This window comes from Orcinus orca, chromosome 1 (genome assembly GCF_937001465.1).
Source record: "Orcinus orca chromosome 1, mOrcOrc1.1, whole genome shotgun sequence".
Lineage (NCBI taxonomy): Eukaryota > Metazoa > Chordata > Mammalia > Artiodactyla > Delphinidae > Orcinus > Orcinus orca.
The window spans coordinates 169225684-169247197 of record NC_064559.1 but is presented as its reverse complement, the minus strand read 5'-3'; the positions used below and the strand labels follow the sequence as shown (position 1 = coordinate 169247197).

At 37.9% G+C, this 21514-nt stretch overlaps 1 protein-coding gene across 6 annotated transcripts in view; it reads left to right on the top strand.

Moving 5' to 3' along the window:
• ZFYVE9 (zinc finger FYVE-type containing 9) overlaps positions 1-21514 on the top strand; it is a 186991-nt gene that overhangs the window by 138261 nt on the left and 27216 nt on the right. For all 6 annotated transcript variants that reach the window (XM_049699776.1, XM_004273854.4, XM_033435527.2 and 3 more), the window contains 3 exons: positions 1641-1865; positions 3743-3825; positions 12376-12480. In XM_049699776.1, the coding sequence (XP_049555733.1) occupies positions 1641-1865; positions 3743-3825; positions 12376-12480 (413 nt within the window). The remainder of the gene's footprint in view (positions 1-1640; positions 1866-3742; positions 3826-12375; positions 12481-21514) is intronic.

Here is a 21514-nt window from a genome sequence, read left to right as displayed (position 1 = left end):
AGATGTTGAGGCTCAAGTCAAGTAACTTGCCCCCAATCTCATAATAGTAAATGATGGGACTAGTGTTCAAACCCGTGTCTCTGAGACTCCAAAATCTGATTTTTTTCAAAATAACGTACTACTTCCTTGATACGGGGATTATTTTGGGTTTTTTTTTTGTTTTTTTTGTTTTGCGGTACGCGGGCCTCTCACTGTTGTGGCCTCTCCCGTTGCGGAGCACAGGCTCCGGACGCACAGGCTCAGCGACCATGGCTCACGGGCCCAGCCGCTCTGCGGCACATGGGATCTTCCCGGACCGGGGCACGAACCCGTGTCCCCTGCATCGGCAGGTGGACTCCCAACCACTGCGCCACCAGGGAAGCCCTATTTTGTTTTTATAGATCTGGCCCAGCAGCTTAAATGTAAAGCCAGATTTGGGGTTTTTTCCCCCGTAGGTTCTCATTTATTTTTTAATTTAATTTAATTAATTAATTTATTTTTTGGCTGTGCCAAGTGGCATGCAGGATCCTAGTTCCCCAACCAGGGATCAAACCCGGGCCCCCTGCATTGGGAGCGTGGAGTCTTAACCACTGGACCGCCAGGGAGGTCCCCCAGATTTCGTTAATCCTGGGGCAAGGGTACTACCCCTAAATGTATTTGGCAGGTGATGATGTGCAGGTGAACATGGCTTTCAGTCATAAAGTTTCTGGTTTTGTGGGGAAGTCTTCCCTTCACTTGTGTTCCCTACTGTCAGCATAGCTTCCACTTCACTCAAGGATTCTGTTCCATCATTGAACTGTTCTGCAAATAGACTCTATTTTTCAAGGAAAGTAAGCATTTAACTTCTCTGATGGCGATTTCTGTATTTGCTGTTATTTCTTTCAGAGACATCAAAGGAAGCTTGCACATGTCTAGTGAACAAATCTGCTGTTACATTATTGAACAGCTCTTGTCATGAAGTTCTTTTGTAGTTCTAAACTGAGGAAAATGTCTCCTTAATGAAGGGCGATTTGTTGCTGTTTCATTCAGAAAATATTTGAATTAGAAAGTACTTAGTTAAGAGCATTTGCAACTAAAAAACAAAAAACCTGCCTAATATGAATTTAAATAAACCCTAAGTTGTTTATGTTTCATATTTGTCTCAACCAAAAATAGAGTAAATCCTGTCTGTTTTACTACTTTCTCCATAAATTTTCTTCCCTTAATATCTCATATATATAGTTGTACTTAATGTCTTAATTCATTATGTTCATGAATTGAATTTATTTACTCAATGGGATTGTAAGCTCTGTGAGAGCAGGTACCTAATCTTAACCTTTTTTTTGTGACATTTGAGGCAATAATTTTTATACTGAGACCTCTAAAGTAATTCATACAGTAAGTTTAATCTAAAGGAAGGCATCAATATTTTTGGCTTTTAGCCAGACAAACTAGAATGTGATAATACAAGGTATTTTATGCTCACCAGAAGCCCTGATAAAATTGGAAAACAAGTTTTCATTTAATAAATGCCATTTATTTAAAAACAACTTTATAAATATGTGTCTTTCATAGTGAAAGGTTGGGAATAATAATTTGGGAATTATTATTGTGCTGATAATAATGATTATTAAAAATATGATTGATTTATTGATGGTAATTAATGAACTTTTTTGTTTTAGGGAATGTTGTAGGCAACTTGGGACATTCCTTCTTCAGTCAAAGTTTCCTTGGCAGTAAAGAACATGGCGGATTCTTATATGTGACATCTACTTACCAGTCACTGCAAGACCTAGTACTCCCAACCCCACCTTACTTGTTTGGGATTCTCATCCAGAAATGGGAAACTCCTTGGGCTAAAGTGTTTCCCATCCGACTGATGTTGAGACTTGGAGCCGAATATCGACGTAAGTATAAAATACCCTCTTCTAAGCATTATGACCAAGACGTAATGACTAAACAGACTTGAGATATTCAGAGAGCCCCATGGTGATACAATTAAACGGAAGTATTCTTTTGGAATAGCTAAGCTAAATTTGGCCAGTGTCTCTACTTATTTTGGGTATAATGGGAAGAACTCAAAATAACATTATTGCCTTGTAAAATTACTGGTTTTATAGGTTAATTGATAGATACATGATCATCTTCAGAAAAAATGAATATCAACTTAACAAGTAACTTTATTTTTATAGTAGCTGTATATGGTAAGTATATTTTTTGTCACTTGGTTAGAAAATAGTTATGACAAATTATATTTTATATAATGTAACAGATACTGGAAGCTAGTGGTATAGAGATCACTCTCAGCTGGTAAAGTAAGCAACAAAAGAACCTCCTTGTCCTTGGCCATAGCAGTGCAACTAAGCTGTGATTGTTTTTAAAGATATTAAGGCCTAAATGCAAGCTTTATTTTATTTTATTTTGTTATTATTTTATTTATTTATTTATTTTTGGCTGTGTTGTGTCTTTAGTTGTGGCACGCGGGATCTTTCTTTGCAGCACACGGGCTTCTCTCTAGTTGTGGCGAGCAGGCTCCAGAGTGCGCGGGCTCAGTAGTTGTGGCACATGGGCTCCAGAGCGTGTGGGCTCTGTAGTTGAGGCATGCGGGCTCAGTACTTGCAGCACGCGGGCTTAGTTGCCCTGCAGCATGTGGGATCTTAGTTCTCTGACCAGGGATCGAACCTGTATCCCCTGCATTGGAAGGCAGATTTTTAACCACTGGACCACCAGGGAAGTCCCATGCAAGCTTTATTTTAAACTTTATATCTTTTCCTAATCAACGTTGCCCTGGTCTAGGAATCAGACCACTTGAATAACGTTCTTAACTCTGCCATTTACTAGCTCTGTAACTTTGGGTGAAGTCATTCAAGTTGTCTGATTGTCAGTTTCCTTTGCAACTGGAGATAATAATACTTGCCTTTTATATTGCATGGTATTATTAAGAGGATCAAATGAGATCATTAAAAATTATTTTATCAAACATAAAACAGTGTATTATATGTTTTCAGCAGGTCACCTTCAGTCTTTCACTTATTTATTCATTCATTCAACAAGAATTTAATAAAGGCCTACCATGTGTAATAAATCCGGAATTCAGAAATGGCTGAGACGTGGTTATAGGCTTTTGGGAACTTTTGTAAGGAAGACGTAGAAATCATGATTATAGTAGTATATTATGTCAAAACACATGTTCAAAGTTAACAGATTTCTTTGGGAGTTCAAAGATGGGCTCTAACTTCACCAAGAATGAAGGACCAAGGTACCTCTGGACTGAACTGTGAAAGAAGCATATGAATCAGCTAAATGAAGTAGGGAAAGGAAAGGATTGTGTGCAGAGGAAAAACATTTGTATTTTCCTGTGTTGTACAGGCAGTTGAAACCGTAAAGTTCGAGGAGTGAGCCAGCTAATAGGATCACCTGGTGTTTGGCTTGTCTAAGGAGGGTTCTGAGTCAGAAATGTGTAAGAGTGAACTCTTTTAGACTTCCTGAGCACAGAGGAATCAGGAGATACTTGTTTCCTGGAATATATTAATCCAGTTTGGAAAAGAGTGCTTCTTAAGACATGTAGTTCATTTTTGAAACAGCTGCATCAAAAGACTGGTGTGGTTTGTAGAAGGCTCCAAATTTGTCTGTGATGCTGTTATGGTAAATACTTTCTGAGCCCTAAATTTTATGCTCTAATGAGTCATTACAGTTATATTTTGAGAACTCTATGAAACGTGATGTCTCTTTTACCAAAATTTTAAGCTGCCAAACTTAGTCTGATCATTTCTCATTTCCATAGTTTATCCTTGCCCACTGTTCAGTGTCAGATTTCGGAAGCCATTGTTTGGAGAGACGGGGCATACCATCATGAATCTTCTTGCCGTAAGTTGGGAATTTTTATTTTCTTTTTCCTTACTGGGGTTTGCATGAGAAGGGAGAGAAGGATTTTATTATTTTGTTAATACCCTGCCGCTTCACGTAGGTGAAGAGTTACTATAGGAAAAGAACAGAACATGTATATTCTTTGGAAAGTATATGGAGGTTTGGAATGAAATAGTACAGGATTCTGGCTCTTGGTTATACACTAAGTAAGTGACCTTGCAGGATTATTGTGAGTAGTTATAATTAAAGCACCCAGCATTATGTCTTCTTTTAATTTTAAGCCTGGCATCCTGATGGTGTCCCCTGTGTCTGTGTAGCTTACTGTTTTGCCGAAGATTGGTCAGAGATTGTGTTCAGATACCTCTAGGCAGTAAGGCATCTATACTTTCTTGATGGATCTGCATGGACTGGGATTCAAACGTCATTCTTTTCTTTTCTGCTGGACTCGCTCATGTCTCCTCTGCACATGCACGGGCTCTAACCCTGTTGACCAAGAATGTTGCTTGGCTTGGGCCCATTAAGGTCACTGCTGCACATGTGCACAGACTAAGGTCAGTCCTGGGTATTTGGAGAGTTTATGAAGTTCCCTATGTCTGTCTCATTCCCAGAACTTCTTGTTAAATCTCTCACTAGTCTGCTGCTCATTACTTGCTCCAAATAGGCTAGCATCCTCAGACTAACAGGGCCACTGGTCCTTTTCACTAGCCACTGAGATTACCACTTTAACTGAGACACTCCAAATCAAGCAAGATCCTTCAAGCAGCAAAGCTTATTGTTTTCACAAACTACCTTGCCCTGGCTGAACTATGAACAGGGCTAAAGGCAGCCCCAGGCAAGAAAATCACAGATTCAACTCTATTCTTCTTACTTGAAGTTCAGTAGTTTTTATGAATGAACACATCTCAGTGTATTGTATGTCTTTGGTCTAATTCCAGGGCACTGAAATGTTTTTTTTTGTTTGTTTGTTTTGTTTTTTTAATAAATCTACCCAACTGTTTAGTTGCTTTTGGGAGACTTGTTTATTTCCTCACTCTGTCATGCGATTGTAGTTATAGTTCCAGTTATCTTTTAAAGAGATGTAAACTAAGAAAGCTTCTTGTAGGTTTACCCATGTAGTTGCCATTTCCAGTGCTTTTCATTCCTTTGTATAAATCTGTATTTCCATCTGTTGTCATTGTCCTTCTACCTGAAAGATTTCCTGTAATGTTTCTTATAGTGTGGATTGGCTGGTGGTGAATTCTTTTAGCATCTGTATTTCTAACAACGTCCTTTCTATTTGAAAGATGCTCTTGCTGGATGTAGAATTCTAGGCTGACAGTTTAATTCTTTGAGAATTTTAAAGATTTGCTCTATTGCCTTCCAGTTTGCATTTTTTCAGATGAGAAATATGTTTTCCCTCCTTTGTTCCTGTCTACATAATGTTTTACCCTTCTCTCTTTGCTTTGAAAGTTTTCTTTTTATCACTGTTTTTGAGCCATTTGATTATGTGCCTTGGTATAGTTTTTTTCCATGTTGTTTCTTGTGCTGGGGTTTTCTGAGCTTCTTAGATCTGTGGGTTTATAGTTTTCATCAAATAATTGTTCTGTCCACCCCTCCTCTCCTTCAGGGACTCCACTGTTAATAGACTTATTTGAAATTGTTTCACAGCTCACTAATGCTCTCTTTTTTTTTTTTAATTTATGGCTGTGTTGGGTCTTCGTTTCTATGCGAGGGCTTTCTCTAGTTGTGGCAAGTGGGGGCCACTCTTCATCAAGGTGTGCGGGCCTCTCACTATCGCGGCCTCTCTTGTTGCAGAGCACAGGCTCCAGACACGCAGGCTCAGTAATTGTGGCTCACGGGCCTAGTTGCTCTGCGGCATGTGGGATCTTCCCAGACCAGGGCTCGAACCCGTGTCCCCTGCATTGGCAGGCAGATTCTCAACCACTGCGCCACCAGGGAAGCCCACTAATGCTCTCTTTATTTCTTTTTCAGTGTTTTTTTTTTCCTCTGTGTGTTTCATTTTGGACAGGTTTTTTTTATTGCTGTGTCCTCAAGTTCACTAATCTTTTATTTTTATTTATTTTTTTCTGAGTTGGAACTTTTAAATTTTTTTAACATCTTTATTGGAGTATAATTGCTTTACAATGGTGTGTTAGTTTCTGTTTTATAACAAAGTGAATCAGCTATACATATACATATATATATCCCCATATCCCCTCCCTTTTGCATTTCCCTCCCACCCTCCCCATCCCACCCCTCTAGGTGGTCACAAAGCACTGAGCTGATCTCCCTGTGCTATGTGGCTGCTTCCCGCTAGCTATCTGTTTTACATTTGGTAGTGTATATATGTCCATGCCACTCTCACTTCATCCCAGTTTACCCTTCCCCCTCCCTGTGTCCTCAAGTCCATTCTCTATGTCTGCATCTTTATTCCTGTCCTGCCCCTAGGTTCTTCAGAACCTTTTTTTTTTTTTTAGATTCCGTATATATGTGTTAGCATACAGTATTTATTTTTCTCTTTCTGACTTACTTCACTCTGTATGACACACTCTAGGTCCATCCGCCTCACTACAAATAACTCAATTTCGTTTCTTTTTATGGCTGAGTAATATTCCATTGTATATATGTGCCACATCTTCTTTATCCATCCTTCTGTCGATGGACACTTAGGTTGCTTCCATGTCCTGGCTATTGTAAATGGAGCTGCAGTGAACATTGTGGTACATGACTGTTTTTAAATTATGGTTTTCTCAGGGTATATGCCCAGTAGTGGGATTGCTGGGTCATATGGTAGTTCTATTTTTAGTTTTTTTAAGGAACCTCCATACTGTTCTCCATAGTGGCTGTATCAATTTACATTCCCACCAGCAGTGCAAGAGGGTTCCCTTTTCTCCACACCCTCTCCAACGTTTATTGTTTGTAGATTGTTTGATGATGGCCATTCTGACTGGTGTGAGGTGATACCTCATTGTAGTAATCTTTTATTTTGCAGTACTTAAACTGCCATTGATTCCATCCTTTTTCTTTTTTCCTGTAATTTCAGCCATTGTAATTTTCATTTCTAGAATTTTGACTTGGGTCTTTTTCTATATCTTCTGTGCCTGTACTTAACTTTTTAAACATATGGAATATAATTATAATAAGTATTATGATGTCCTTGTTTGGAAATTCTAACGTGTTTCATTTCTGACTCAGTTGCCATTGATTGATTCCCCCCCACCCCCAGCATTTTGAGTTGTATTTTCCTGCTTCTTTGCATCCTTGGTATTTAAAAAATTTTTTATTGGATGACAGATATTGTGATTTTACCTTGCTGGATGCCAGGTATTTTTATGTTCCTATAAAAATTCTTGAGTTTGGTTACAAATAACACAGTTAATTTATCTAAAAAATAGGTTGATCCTTTTGAGTCTTGCTTTTAAGATTTGTAAGGTGGAACCAAAGTCTTATTTAGTATAGGGCTGATTATTCCCCACTACTAAGGCAAAACCCTTCTGAGTACAGCTGACCCTTGAACATCGCTGGTTTGAACCATGCGGGTCCACTTATACGTGGATTTTTTTTCGACAGTAAATACTACTGTACTACCTGAGCCATTCTTGGTTAAATCCTCCAATGCAGAACCACGGATATGGAGGGCCGACTATAATTTGTACATGGATTTTTGACTGCACAGAGGGGGTCAGTGCCCCTAACCCCCACATTGTTCAGAGCTCAGCTATATTTGTAATGACTTTTGGTGTTGTCTGGAATTAAGCCAAACTTCACAGATTAAGCACAGTCCTTCACAAGACTGCCATTACTTCAGATGCTAGCTGCAAGTTCAGGGGTCCCCAGACCTCCCACGGTTCTGACTAACTAGATACAAGTGTGGGAGATCCCACTAACCTGTCAGGGTTGATAATTTACTAGAATGATTCATAGAACTCAGCAAAGTACTATGCGGTTAACCCTTAAACAACAGGGCTTGAACTGCTCAGATCCACTTATACGTGGATTTTTTTCAATAAATGTGTACTACACAGTCCATGCTTAGTTGAATCCACAGATATAGAACTGCACTTCAGAGAGCTGAATGTAATATTATACATGGATTTCCAACTTTGCAGGGGTTGACGCCCCAACCCCCATGTTATTCAGGGGTCAACTGTACTTACGATACAGTTTTATTATAACAAGGGAGATATAAATCAGGAGCAGCCGATAGAAGAGACACGTAGTGCAAGGTCTGGGAGGGTCCCAAACAAGAAGCTTCTTTGTCTTCGGGAACATGTCACTTTCCACATACATTGATGTGTAACAATACATATGGAGTGAGCTCCTAGGCATCTGTGTCCTGAGTTTTTATTGGAGTTTCCCTACAAGGCCTGATTGATTGAATCACCGGCTGTGTGATTGAACTCAGTCTCCAGCCCCGCTTCGGCACTCGGCAGAAGTCAGGCTGATATCACGTGCCTCAGAGCCCCAGCCTCTCATCACATGGTTGATGTTTCTGAAATGGCCAGCCCCCAGCCCGAGTTATCCTTTTAGCATCAGTGTCATCAAACTGACACAGACTCTCAGAGTCTGCCAGGAATAACAAAGGCACTCATATCACTCAGGAAATTCCATGGGTTTAGAGGTTACCTCCCAGGAACCAGGGGTAGAGGTCAGCCAAATTCTTTATTATACAGTAATACTTTACCCAGTGCCCATGAATTATGAGCTTTTTCTATCTGGGTTTTGGGAATAGGCACTATTCCCAGACCTGTGTAACAGATATGCTCCCAATAATCATTTCAGGCATTTCTTTCACTAGCCTCAAGAAGTTTCCTCACACACATTTGCTAATCAGAACACTGCTATTCTGATGGGACCCTGTGTGAACCTTTGGAGTTCTCTCTCTGCAGTTCTCTCCTCTCTGTCCTGTGAACTCTAGCTACCTTGATTTTTTTCTCGATTTTCAGTTTTGTCTCCTCAACTCAGGAAGTCTGCCAGCCTCTGCCTGGGTTCCCGCTTCCTGCATCTGAGCTTGGAAACGCTCCTAAAGCATAAGCTGGGCAGTCATAGAGCTCATCTTGTTTGTTTCCTGTCTCTCAAGGACCACTGTCCTTTGTTGTCTGAAATTTGGTGTCTTGGTGATCAATGTTCCATGTGTTTTGTGTGAATTTTGGTCGTTTAAGGCAGAAGGCTAAATCCAGTCCCCTTTTCTCCATCTTGGCCAGAAGTGAAATTTTTTAAATTATATTTTAATCTATAAGATCTCTCTCTCTATTCTTCTATTCCTACCCCCATCCCTTTGTCCCTCCTTGGTAACTTTAGTTTTTAGTCACATTTTTGACAAGATAGTTTTTCTTTCAGATTGTAATCTATTTTGGAATGAAAAGGAGATATTTATCCTGTAATCAAGCAACAGCAGCCTAAGGTTTTTATGGCCTATCTCAATTCATTTTTACAAATATTTATTGGATTATCTACTGAAGCATCTCACTCTACATAATCACTTTCTCCCTAGTTTACCGGGATTTACAACCTATTGATTTCAAAACCTTTTCACTGTTTCTCACTCCTCCGGCTTTTCTGTTTATCTACATTAAGATTCCATGGTTTCATCATTAAAATCACTTTTTTACATAATTCTAGTTCTTTTTTCGCTTTTACCCTGTGTTGTGGTAGCCTGGCAAAATGTAAACCCTGATTAAATCTACCTCTTTGTTTAAAATTATTTTTTTCAATTTATGTATGGTAAAATCCACCTTTTTTGGAGTACATTCCAAGAGTTTTGACAATGTATACAGTTATGTTACTACCACTGTCACAATCAAGATACAGAACAGTTCCATCACCAGAAAATTTGCTGGTGCACCTGTAATGTCTGGCAACCATTGATCCTTTGTCCCTATAGTTTTAGTTTTTTCAGACTGTCCTATAATGGAAATTATACAGCATGTAGCCTTCTTAATCTGGCTTCTTTTACTTATCATAATGCATTTGAGATTAATCTGTGTTGTTATATGTATTGTTGGGAAGGAAATAAAATCTTTTTCTTCTACTCATCTCAGGTTCTTCAGCTGGGGCCCTCTAAATTAGACTGGCCAAAGACTGATTAACAAGAGGCATATTTAGGGGTACTGTATTCTGGTACCCTTCAGTATCAATAGGTCATTCATTTTTATTGCTGAGTAGTGTTGTATTGTATGTATGAACTACAGTTTATTCATTCACCTGTTGATGCATATCTGGGTTTCTAGTTTCTGGCGACTGGGAATAAAGCTGCTATAAATATCCATGTATTAAGTTTTGTGTGAATATTTAGTTTTCATTTCTGTGGGAGTGGGATAGTTGAGCCATATTGTATGTTTAACATTATAAGGAACTGAAATTGTTTTCTAAAATGCCTGCAGTATTTTGCATTCATCAGGTATAAGGATCCTTTTTTTTTGGCCAGTACTCATTATTTCTCCTTTTTGGTTTTTAATTTTTGCCATTCTAATAGGAGTCTAGTGGTTTTAATTTTTGTGATTTTAATTTGTATATTTCCTGTGATGAATGATTTAGAGCATCTTTCATTTGCTTATTTTGTCTTCTTTATATCTTTAGTGAATGTTCAGATTTTTTCAACTGTTCATATTTTAAAAATATGGTTGTTGTTTTCTTATTGTTGAGTTTTGAGAGTATTTCATCTATTCTGAATGTAAGTCCTTCGGTAGATTTGTATCATTTAAAAATATTTTCTCCCAGTCTGTAATTTATCTTTTCATTCTCTTAACAGTGTCTTTCACAGAACAAAAGTTTTTAATTTTGTTGAAGTCCAGTTTATTAATTTTTTTATGGAGTGTTCTTTTTATATCATATCTAAGAACTTATTGACTGAAACTTATATCACAAACATTTTCCTCCATGTTTTCTTCTAAAAAGTTTGTAGTTTGGGATTCCCTGGTGGCGCAGTGGTTGAGAGTCCACCTGCCGATGCAGGGGACATGGGTTCATGGCCCGGTCCGGGAAGATCCCACATGCCGCGGAGTGGCTAGGCCCGTAAGCCATGGCCGCTGACCCTGCACGTCTGTTGCCTGTGCTCTGCAACGGGAGAGGCCCACGTACCACGCAAAAAAAAAAAAAAAAAAAAAAGTTTGTAGTTTTATGTTTTATATTTAGGTCAGTGATCCATTTTTAGTTAATCTTTATGATTGTTAGGCATTGTTTGAAGTTCTTTTTTTTCCCACTTGTATGTCCAGTCATTTCAGTATCATTTGTCATTTACTTGCCTTTGCACCTTTATCAAAAGTCAATTGATTATACCTGGTTGGATCTAATTCTTCCTTCATTCTTAACTTACATCCAAGCTTAAATATGAGTGAAGACAAAAAGAGTAGCATATTCACCGGTCTCATTTTAGATTCATGACCAATACCATTAAGGAAGCTCTTGGACCTACCTGGCAATCCTTCCTGGTCCATAATACATTCCTACTTCCCTGGATGACTATTTGCATGTGATCTCTTCTCAAATTTCCAGTGCCTCCTCTCCTTTCCTCAGTTTCAGCTGATGGCTTAGCCCAATTTCCCTGAGTGAATAGAAGCAATCAGAAGATAATTTTCACACAGTTCCATCCAGCAACTTACTAATATCTACACGTTTTCTTTTCTTAGCCTCCAGGACACCATTCTTGCTTGGTTCTTCTCCTGCAGTCTTCTGACTTCCCCTTCCTATCATATTCTACATCTCAGTAAATGGCAGTTCCTGTCTTCAACTTGCCCAGGCCATGAAATTCAGAGTCATCTCTTTTTTTTTTTCACATTCCACATCCAACCTAAGGGCAAATATTGTCCTTTTTCCCTTCAAAATATATTTAGAGTTTGATAACTTCTCACCATCTTTTGAACTGTTAACATCTTGGTTCAAGTTATCACTGTCTTTTGCCTGGATTATTTTTATTATGCTTATCTGATATCCTTTCTTCTATTCTTGTTCCCTTTCCATCTATTCTTTACAGAGAAAGTCAGAGAGATCCGTCAAAATAGGTCAAAAGCCTTCTCAAAGTTAAGGCAAAGGTCCTTGTGGTGACCTACCAGACCCTATGAAATCTAGCTGTGTGCTATCACTTTGATCTCAACTCCTACCATTCTTGCTCATTTTGCTTCAGCCACACTAGATGTGGAGTATATATGCGTGCATGTTTTACTCTACAGGTATTCATTTAGTCCCCAGGATGTTCCAGGCATTTGGGATATAACAAGAACAAAACAAGTGAGCATCCTTACCCTATTGGAGCTTACCTTAGAGGGAAGAGATAGTTAAATAAATACAGAAAATGTTAGGTGGTGACAAAGCAGGGATAAACATTCAAATATTTGTTTAATATTGTATATAAAGGGTATATGAAACTTTTTAGTCTGCTTCTTTGTAAGAGTTTACAGACTAATCAGAGAGTAGAATATACACAATGGGGCTTTCATTATACATTTTCTTATTATTTAAATGAATGAGATCTTTTAATTTTGACATTCTTTTTATTTATGCTCATTTTATTACTATAAATTAAATCCTGCCATTGATGAATTCTTTCTTCCACTTCAATCTGGTTTTGCCTAGGACTTTAGAAATTACCAGTATACATTGCCAGTAGTTCAAGGTTTGGTGGTTGATATGGAAGTTCGGAAAACCAGCATCAAAATTCCCAGCAACAGATACAATGAGGTAAGATTTCCCATGAATTTTTCATAATTGAATATCATAAATGAAGATGAGAAATACATGATTACATGTAAAATTTTAGTTAATCGACAGTGAAGTCAGTTCATAATATTATATGACTTAGATCAGTGATAGGGAATTCCATAACAGAAAGACAAAACGTTAAATTTGTGATTTATGTAGTCTTTGCTTGTGTCATGTGTTGTGTTTTGACCTTTTGATGCTGACAGTCAGTGACAGATTTGCTTTTTGAGGTATAAAATTAACTTTATAATATTTATTAGTGGTGGGATCTTTTATTTTTCCCTCTTTCTATAAGTATATATTACTTTTAACTATACTTAATGTTTAATCATAGCTCACCTATAAGTCCCAAAATTATTTTTAAATAAGTTTTTGAAAGCAAATGTTTGCATTTTGAATTAAGCTGTATTTTGTAACTAAAATGAAATTGTGCATACTACACATAACAGAATTATGTAATAACTGTTCTTGCCTATTTGCCATGTGAAGTAGTACTTGAATTTAAAAATTTCTTAAAATGGGTTCTAAAGTGTTGGATAGTAATCATTGTGATTTAAAATAGAAAATTTAAAAATTAGTTTGATATAATGTTAAAATTTGTTGTTTTATTAGACAGGGTGATAACTCCACAGTTACTTCTTCCACCATATCTTGGTATAAAATAACTTCTTCCCTCCTTCTCTTTCTTCCTTTCCTTTCTTTTTTCCTTTCTCATTCAGCCATTTATTCACTTACTCATTTGTACATTCAATAAACATTTTATACTTGATATACACTTAAAATCACAGAAATGTCTTACTGGACTTTTAAGCTCAGGGCTCAGTATTATTATGTAGGAATGACCTATTTGAAGAAAACATTTACCCTGTGACTTTCTGTCTGATGGCTTTTATCAGGACACTAGAAAATAGTAGTTAGAATGTGTGCTTAATTTTTCCTGGGATACAATTAGCTATTAGATAGTCCTACCTTGGAACCATGCTAAACTAGAGTCAAATCTTTAAAGAGAACTATTTTTATGTAATTTATGCCCTAAATAGTTTTTAAAGGAGGCTATGCTTTGAAAACTTATTTTATTTCCCATATTTGAAATGTTATTATCTATTTCACAAACGTCTATTAAATATATTCCGTGATATGATACAAAGATGAATCAGACATTTTGCCTGCCTTCTGGGAGCTTATTGCCAGAAGTGAGATGATCAGATGTCAGCTCCAAGTGGATAACATACATTGCTATCCTTGATGTTTACAAGATGGTACTTTGTGTTTGGTAATTAGATCTGTTTATACAAGTATATTTGTAAAAGCTTTGAGGCCCCCATAATTATTTCAGTACTTGACTGAGGACATTCATGACAACAACTGCCATTCATATTATCTGTCTTTATCTGAATTCTGCCTCCTAGGTTTATGGTTGTGCAGGTTCAGAAATCTTTATTCAAAAACAGTAACTGTATTTCTTGTCATTTATTACATTTAATTTTCAATAAAGTTTACCAATTATATATCACTTATTTTTCTTACTTAATTTAGCAGACTGACTTCCCTTCTAATTCAATTTTTGTTTTAACTCAGTGTAATTTTATTTCTCATGATGTTGGACAGTTGAATTGTCTTGTGTCTAATAGTTGAAAAAGTAATTTCTTATACATTATTTCATTTAATCACCACAATATTCCACTTTTCCTCTCATTCATTTTTCTTTATTTGCACCTTTAGTTTTTCTTATCACTCCCTGAACTATGTTTTCTTTTGTTTATAGCCTTTGCACAAGCTATTTTCTAATTGTTGCATTTCCCCTACTCTTCATTTGCATAACCCATACTCAATTTTCAGGTTTCAGTTTAAATGGCATTTTCTCAGATAGGCTTTCATTTTTCCACATATTTATTTCAGATAGGCTTTCATTTAATAACACACATTCTATGTGTAATACTCACTATATTTGTAATTCCTTATTCAGTGTCTGTTTTCTCTACTAGACTTTTAGTTCCATGAGGGACTGTGTCTGTCTTGTTTACCACTGTATCATTAACAGTCTATCTAGTATAGAGTAATTGCACAAGAAATATATATTGAATGAAACAGAAATAAAATATAAACAACATAAAATGTAAAAACAAAATATAGATATATAAATAATATAAAAATAACTAAAAGATAAAGTAATATGGAAGTAAGTGCTGAAACTTATTGGAAGTTTATTAAAGATTCAAAGAAGGGAGAGCTCTGATAAATGAAGCAGTCAGGAATTTGCTTTATGTCTAAATGAGCCTGAATCCCTAACAGCCAGAGCAGCACATTCCATGTAGATGTTTATAAACATGCATGTAAATGTAAATGAAGGAAAGATTTGAAATGGACAGTGAAAGATGTATAGGCACTATAAAGTGAAGGGTGGAAAATAAGTGAAAAGAGGGATAGATACCAGCCTAAACAAAAGGCAGGAAAGCACCAGGAATGGGCATGTCTGGTAGGGAGGATGGGAGATATCAACCTGCCTAGTGAAGAAGAGGCTAAAGGCGACTGGGAAATGAAGTTGTACAAAGAGACTGCTGGATATTCAGAGGCTTTCAGAAACCACACAAAGGAGTCTAGACTCTAATATGATAATTTGTAGAGATTTTACAGGTTCTAAAGCAGAAAAGTGAATTAACCAAAGTAGAAGTTTAGAAAACTGAGTTTTGGCAGCTATATGTAAAATGTGGAGAGAGGAGGCCTCTAAGTGTCAACTGAAAAAAAAAAAGAAAAGCACAGCGTAAAAGTTGAGAATTGTGTTTTATACAGTGGCCTTATTGAGGACTATAGCCCAGGATACAGCCTCTCAGATAGCTCTGAGGAGCTGTTCCAAAGAGGTAAGGGAGGAGCCAGGATATATAGGAGGTTTTGCTGGGAAAAAACAAAACAAAACATGTAGTTGAACATCAGAAGAGTACTGCTAATCATAAAAAAACCCAGACATCTCAAGTTAATGATTTTAGTGCTTTTCTATTTATGGGAAAATGCAAGAGTCAGGGCTCACTGAAATTATTCCTTAGACAGGCATCTTAACTCTCTAGGGCCAGTATCCTGTTTTTCTCCATCCTGATTTACCCTAAGGGTGCACTGTTGGTGGCAGGTGCAGTGGCTGATGACTTGATGATAGGCAACATTTGTTGTTTACCAGAATGGCAGGCAACATTCTTTGCTTACTGAAATGGCAGGCAACATTTTTTTCCATATAAGGAAAGACTTTAAGCTTAGAAAGCTAGAAGATAATATTTCTGAAGTAGTAATTTTAATAAATGAAGTAGTCATTGTATATAAATTTTCTAATCTCCTTCATCAAGGCCATGCAAGATCTCTGTTGGTCTAGGTAACGCTACTCATGTTCTTATGATGAGATTATTTTGATCATTGTGTTAACTAACATCTATTTAGGGTATATTATATATCAGGTACTATTCTAAGCATCTATGTATCTTCACACTATTTCTGTGAAATGAGTAGGGTAATTACCTTTTTACAGATGAGGAAATTAAGACACAGAGCGAGCAAGTGTTGGAGCTAGAATCAAACCCAGACACTCTAATTCCAAACCCAGACACTCTAATTCTACTCTTAAACACTATACTAAACCAATTTTCACAGACATCAGTTTAATGATTACATCTGATTGTAGGGCTGATTATAGGGTCTTTACAGAGGTAAAGCCCTAATCTAGTATGACTTACAAGAAGGGGAAATTTGGACATAGATATGCATAAAGAGAAGGTGATATGAAGAGACATAGGGAGAAGATGGAAGTCAGGTCAAGTCCTTGACTCTGCAAGTCAAGGAGAGAGGTCTGGAACAAATCTTTCCTTTTACAGCCCTCAAATGGAACCAGCTCTGGTGACATCTTAATTTTGGACTTCTAGCCTCCAGAATTGTGAGACAATAAATTTCTATTGTTTAAGCCACCAGTTTGCAGTACTTTCTTATAACAGCACTAGCACACTAACATAGCAGTCCACTGTAAATAGCTAAACATCAAGACAAAATATGTGGGGGGGAAATACAAAGGACAATGGGGCAGAGAAGGTGAGCCCTATGATTACCCTACTTTACTGTCTGGAGTTTCCAGGCCATAGAGCAGTTAGGGGGGGAACCTAAACTGAGCCTAGAGGTCTCCCTGCATTGAAGACAGTGTAGGGAGGGCATGATGGCTAGAATTTACAAGACAGATTATGGAAATAAAAGAACTCTGGAGATCTGCAGGAGGTTCCTATTGTGTCTTCAGCTGATTACTAATCAGTGCATGTATGTGAGAAAAACACTGGAAAGGAGCAGGGAGAACAGTTCTCAGAGGTCCAGGAATAATTTGTATTCTTATGAGCTAGAGTAAGAAAGGGACAAATAATTCCTAAGGATCGAAGTTATCCATAAATTTGGGCTGCTCTGATCCTACCTAACAAGCTTAAAATAAAGCTTTAACAAGATCAAGGCACATACCTGTTAAGGAGAGACACAGAAAATATAAAAAAGACCCAAATCAAGCTTCAAGAAGCAAAAATGACAATGAGATGAAAAATACATTGGATGAGATTAATGGCAGATCAGACACTGCTGAAAAAATTTAATAAACTTTAAACAGCAATAGAACTATCCAAAACGAAACACAAAGAGAAAAGGCTGAAAAATTAAATGAACAGCACATGATTGAGATGTGGGAAGTGTTGGATGGCCTAACTCTGTAATTGAAGTCTCCAAAGGAGAGGAGTGGGTTGACAGAAGATATTTGAAGAATCAGTGATCAAAAATTTTATAAATTTAGGGGCTTCCCTGGTGGCACAGTGGTTGAGAGTCCACCTGCCAATGCAGGGGACACGGGTTCGTGCCCCAGACCAGGAAGATCCCACATGCGGCGGAGCAGCTAGACCCGTGAGCTATGGCCACTGAGCCTGCCCGTCCAGAGCCTGCACTCCACAATGGGTGGGGCCGTGGCAGTGAGAGGCCTGTGTACTGCAAAAAAAAAAAAAAAAATTTATAAATTTAATGAGAAGTATAATCACATAGATTCAAAAAGCTCAATGAACTCCAGCTGCAGGAAACAGGATGAAAACTACATTAAGGAACATTATAATCATCATAATCAAATTGCTTAACCCCAGAGGTAAAGAGAAGAATCTTAAAAGCAGCGAGAGAAAAAAATCCACATTGTATACTGAGGAATGAGTATAAGAATGACAGCAGACTTCTCATCAAAACAGTTCAATCCGCAAGACAGTGTACAAAACCTTTAAAGTATACTGAAATAGATAACTGTTAACCTATATTTTATACCCAGTAAAAATATGTTTCAAAAATGAAAAGCAAAATGCTTTTTCAGAAATATAAGAGCTAAAAGAATGTATTACCAGCCATCTATTCCACAAGAAATGTTAAAGGAAGTCCTTCATGGAGAATACCAAATAATGGAAATCTGGAACCACACAAAGTAATGAAGAGCAGCGGAAATGGTTAAATATATAGGTAAATATAAAAACTCTTTAAAAGATAATTGTTTAAAGCAAAACTAACAACAGTGTTTTGTGGAGTTTATAACTTAGGTAGAAACAAAGGGTATTTCCAGGAAAGGGGAAATAGAAGTATACAGATGTAAAGTTTCTATATGACATGGGATGTGGCATAGTATTACTTGAAAGTAGATTGATAAGTAAAGATGTAGAATAAAAATCTAAAAGCAACCACTAGAAAAATTTAAATGGAGAGGTATAGCTAATAAGCCAACAAAAATAAACTGGAATTATATAAAGAAGGCTGAAAAAGAAGAAAAGGAGAACAAAGAGGAGATATAACAAATAGGATATAAGTGGCAAGATGCTAGATTTAAATCCAGCCATATCAGTAATCACATAACTATAAATGACCTAAGCACCCTCAATTAAAAAGGGGAAATTGTTAGATGGATAAACAAGAAAGATTCAGCTATATGCTGTGAATAAGAAAACCACTTGGAATATGAGGATACAGATAGTTTAAAAGTAAATGGATGGGAAAAGATATACTACAGTAATACTAATCAAAAGAAAGCTTGAGTGGATAGAGTAATATCAAAATGTATTTCAGAATAAACAATATTACCAGGGATAAGGAGACACATTTCATAACTATAAAGGGATCAATTCATCAAAAGGGTACAACAATCCTAAACATTTGTGCATCTAATAACAGTGCTTCAAAATGCATGAAGCAAGAACTGTTAGAACTATAAGGACAAATATAGATAAATAGAACTACAAGGATGAAGTCACAAGTATATTATGAGATTTCAGTAACCCCCTGTATCAATAATTGATAGAAGTAGACAGAAAATCATCAAGGATATAGAAAACTTGAATAAAATACACACTTCTCAATAACCAATGGGTCAAAGAAGAAACCTAAAGAAAAATTAGAAAATATTTTGAGCTGACTGAAAATGAAAACGTGGCATATCAGAATTTGTGGGATGCAGCTAAAGCAGTGATTAGAAAGAAATTGATAGCATTAAACTTCTATATTAGAGAAAAAAGACATCTCAAATCATTGACCTACTCTTCTACCTTAGGAAATTAGAAAAAGAAGAGCAAATGAAACACAAAGCAAACAGAAGAAAGGAAATAACAAAGACCAGCAATTCACAAAATAGAAGGCAGAGGGCTTCCCTGGTGGCGCAGTGGTTGAGGGTCCGCCTGCCGATGCAGGGGACGCAGGTTCGTGCCCTGGTCTGGGAGGATCCCACATGCCGCGGAGCGGCTGGGCCCGCAGGCCACGGCCGCTGAGCCTGCGCGTCCGTAGCCTGTGCTCCGCAACGGGAGAGGCCACAGCGGTGAGAGGCCCGCGTACCGCAAAAAAAAAAAAAAGGCAGAGAAACAATTTAAAAAATGAAACTAAAAGTTCTTGAGATCAATAAAATCAAATTTCTAATCAGATTGATTAGATAAATAGTGAAAACACACAGGGTACAAGAAAGGTGGTAGAGTAGGAGGACATGGAGCTCACTGCCCATCCCCCCCAACAAACACATCACCAGTGCATCAACATGTGGAGCAGTTCTCACTGAAAACTAACTGGAAACTGGCCTAAAGATTCTTGTACAACCAAGGCTCTAAGACAGATGCACAAAATCGGGTAGGAAGGGAAGAGAAGTGATCAGGTCAACCTGTGTCCCTAGAAGGAGACACAGAAAAGGAGGGGGATTACATAGGCTCAGAGATCCTCCCTGGGGAGAGAGCTGTTCAAGCCACATATTGGGCACCCTAGCCTTGAGGTCTGACACTGAGAAGATGAGCACCTTAGCTGGTTTGAAAACCAGTGGGACTAACAGGAGGGCTGTAAGACTCTGATTATGAAGTGCATGCAAACACTTGCTACTCCTGAAAAAAGGTGGAGGAAGGAGATTAAAGCTGCATAGAACTCTGGCTGGTTTCCCATAACCACTGCAGCATGCACCCCAGCCTGAGCTGAGTGCCCTTTCCATCCCCAGTTGCTCCATGACACAGTTCCACACTAGGGCAAGGGCTGCTGCAGCCAAGGGGAGTGCATGGTTGTGAAGGACAGAGCCAACGTGGACCCAGAAGGGCATCTGAATGGGGTAGGGGCAGCCATTGCTGGTGTTTATGGAGGCAGTGCATCTGAAGCACTCTAGGACTCTGACTGGGACCAGGACTACCATAGCCCGCATTGCAACCCATGCTGAGCACCCACTTCAGCCCTTCTTGCTCTAGTACTGCTCCCCTCCGGAGCAAGGGAACTGGTGCTGGGAGTGGGAGATCACACACTTAGAGGGAACTGAGACAGCTTGGACCTGACCCTCAGGGATTCTGTTCCAGCAACCTGGGGCCTCACTGCACCCCAAATAGGGTGTTGATGGCCACCGAGCAGAGGAGAAACCCCAGCCCACACCTGGCTCTCTTCCTAGCCACTCCACCTCCAACCCCACTTTGTACCAGGGTGATAGCTGCCAGCACAGCCAGGGGGAAGAGACTGTTTGTGCTTGTGTCAGATGCAGCACTCCCACCAAAGCCAGTCGGCACGTGCACTGTATAAGGACACTCATACAAGGACAGCCATTCAAGACCAGAATAGATAACTGTGCCACCTAATTTTGTAGACACAGAGAAAGTTAAGCAAAATGAGAAGACAGAGGAATTTGTTTCATTTGAAAGAACGAGAGAAAACTCCTGAAAAAACAACTAATGAAACAAATAATTTACCAGATCAAGAGTTCAATGCATTAGTAATAAGAATGCTAACTGAATTAGGGAAAATAATAGATGAACACAGTAAGAATTTTAACAAGGAACTAGAAAATATTTAAAAGAACCAGTCAGAACTGAAGAATACTATAACTGAAATGAAAATTGTTGACATAAAGTGTAGGAAGATTTTCTTAGATCTGTCTCCTAAGGCAAAAGAAATAAAAGCAAAAATAAATAAGTGGGACCTAATTAAATGTAAAAATTTTTTTTTACACCAAAGGAAACCATCAACAAAATGAAAACACAACCTCTTGAATAGGAGAAAATATTTGCAAATGATATGACCGATAAGGGGTTAATGTCCAAACTATATACATGGTTCACACAACTCAATATCAAAAAAACAACCAACCTGATTTAAAAATGGTCAGAAGGGAATTCCCTGGCAGTCCAGTGGTTAGGAGTCAGTGCTCTCACTGCCGGGGCCCAGGTTTGTTCCTTGATCGGGGAACTAAGATTCTGCAAGCTGCACGGCATGGCCAAAAAAAAAGGTAAGAAGACATGAATAGACATAGTGTCAAAGAAAATATACACATGGCCAAAGGCACATGAAAAGTTTCTCAACATTTCTAATCATCAGAGAAATGCAAATCAAAACCCCAGTGAGATAGCAACTCACACTTGTCAGAATGGCTATCATCAAAATGTCTATAAGCAGCTATACTCCAATAAAAATTAATTTTTAAAAAAGCCTATAAATAACAAACGTTGGCAAAGCTGTGGAGAAAGGGGGATCCTAGTACACT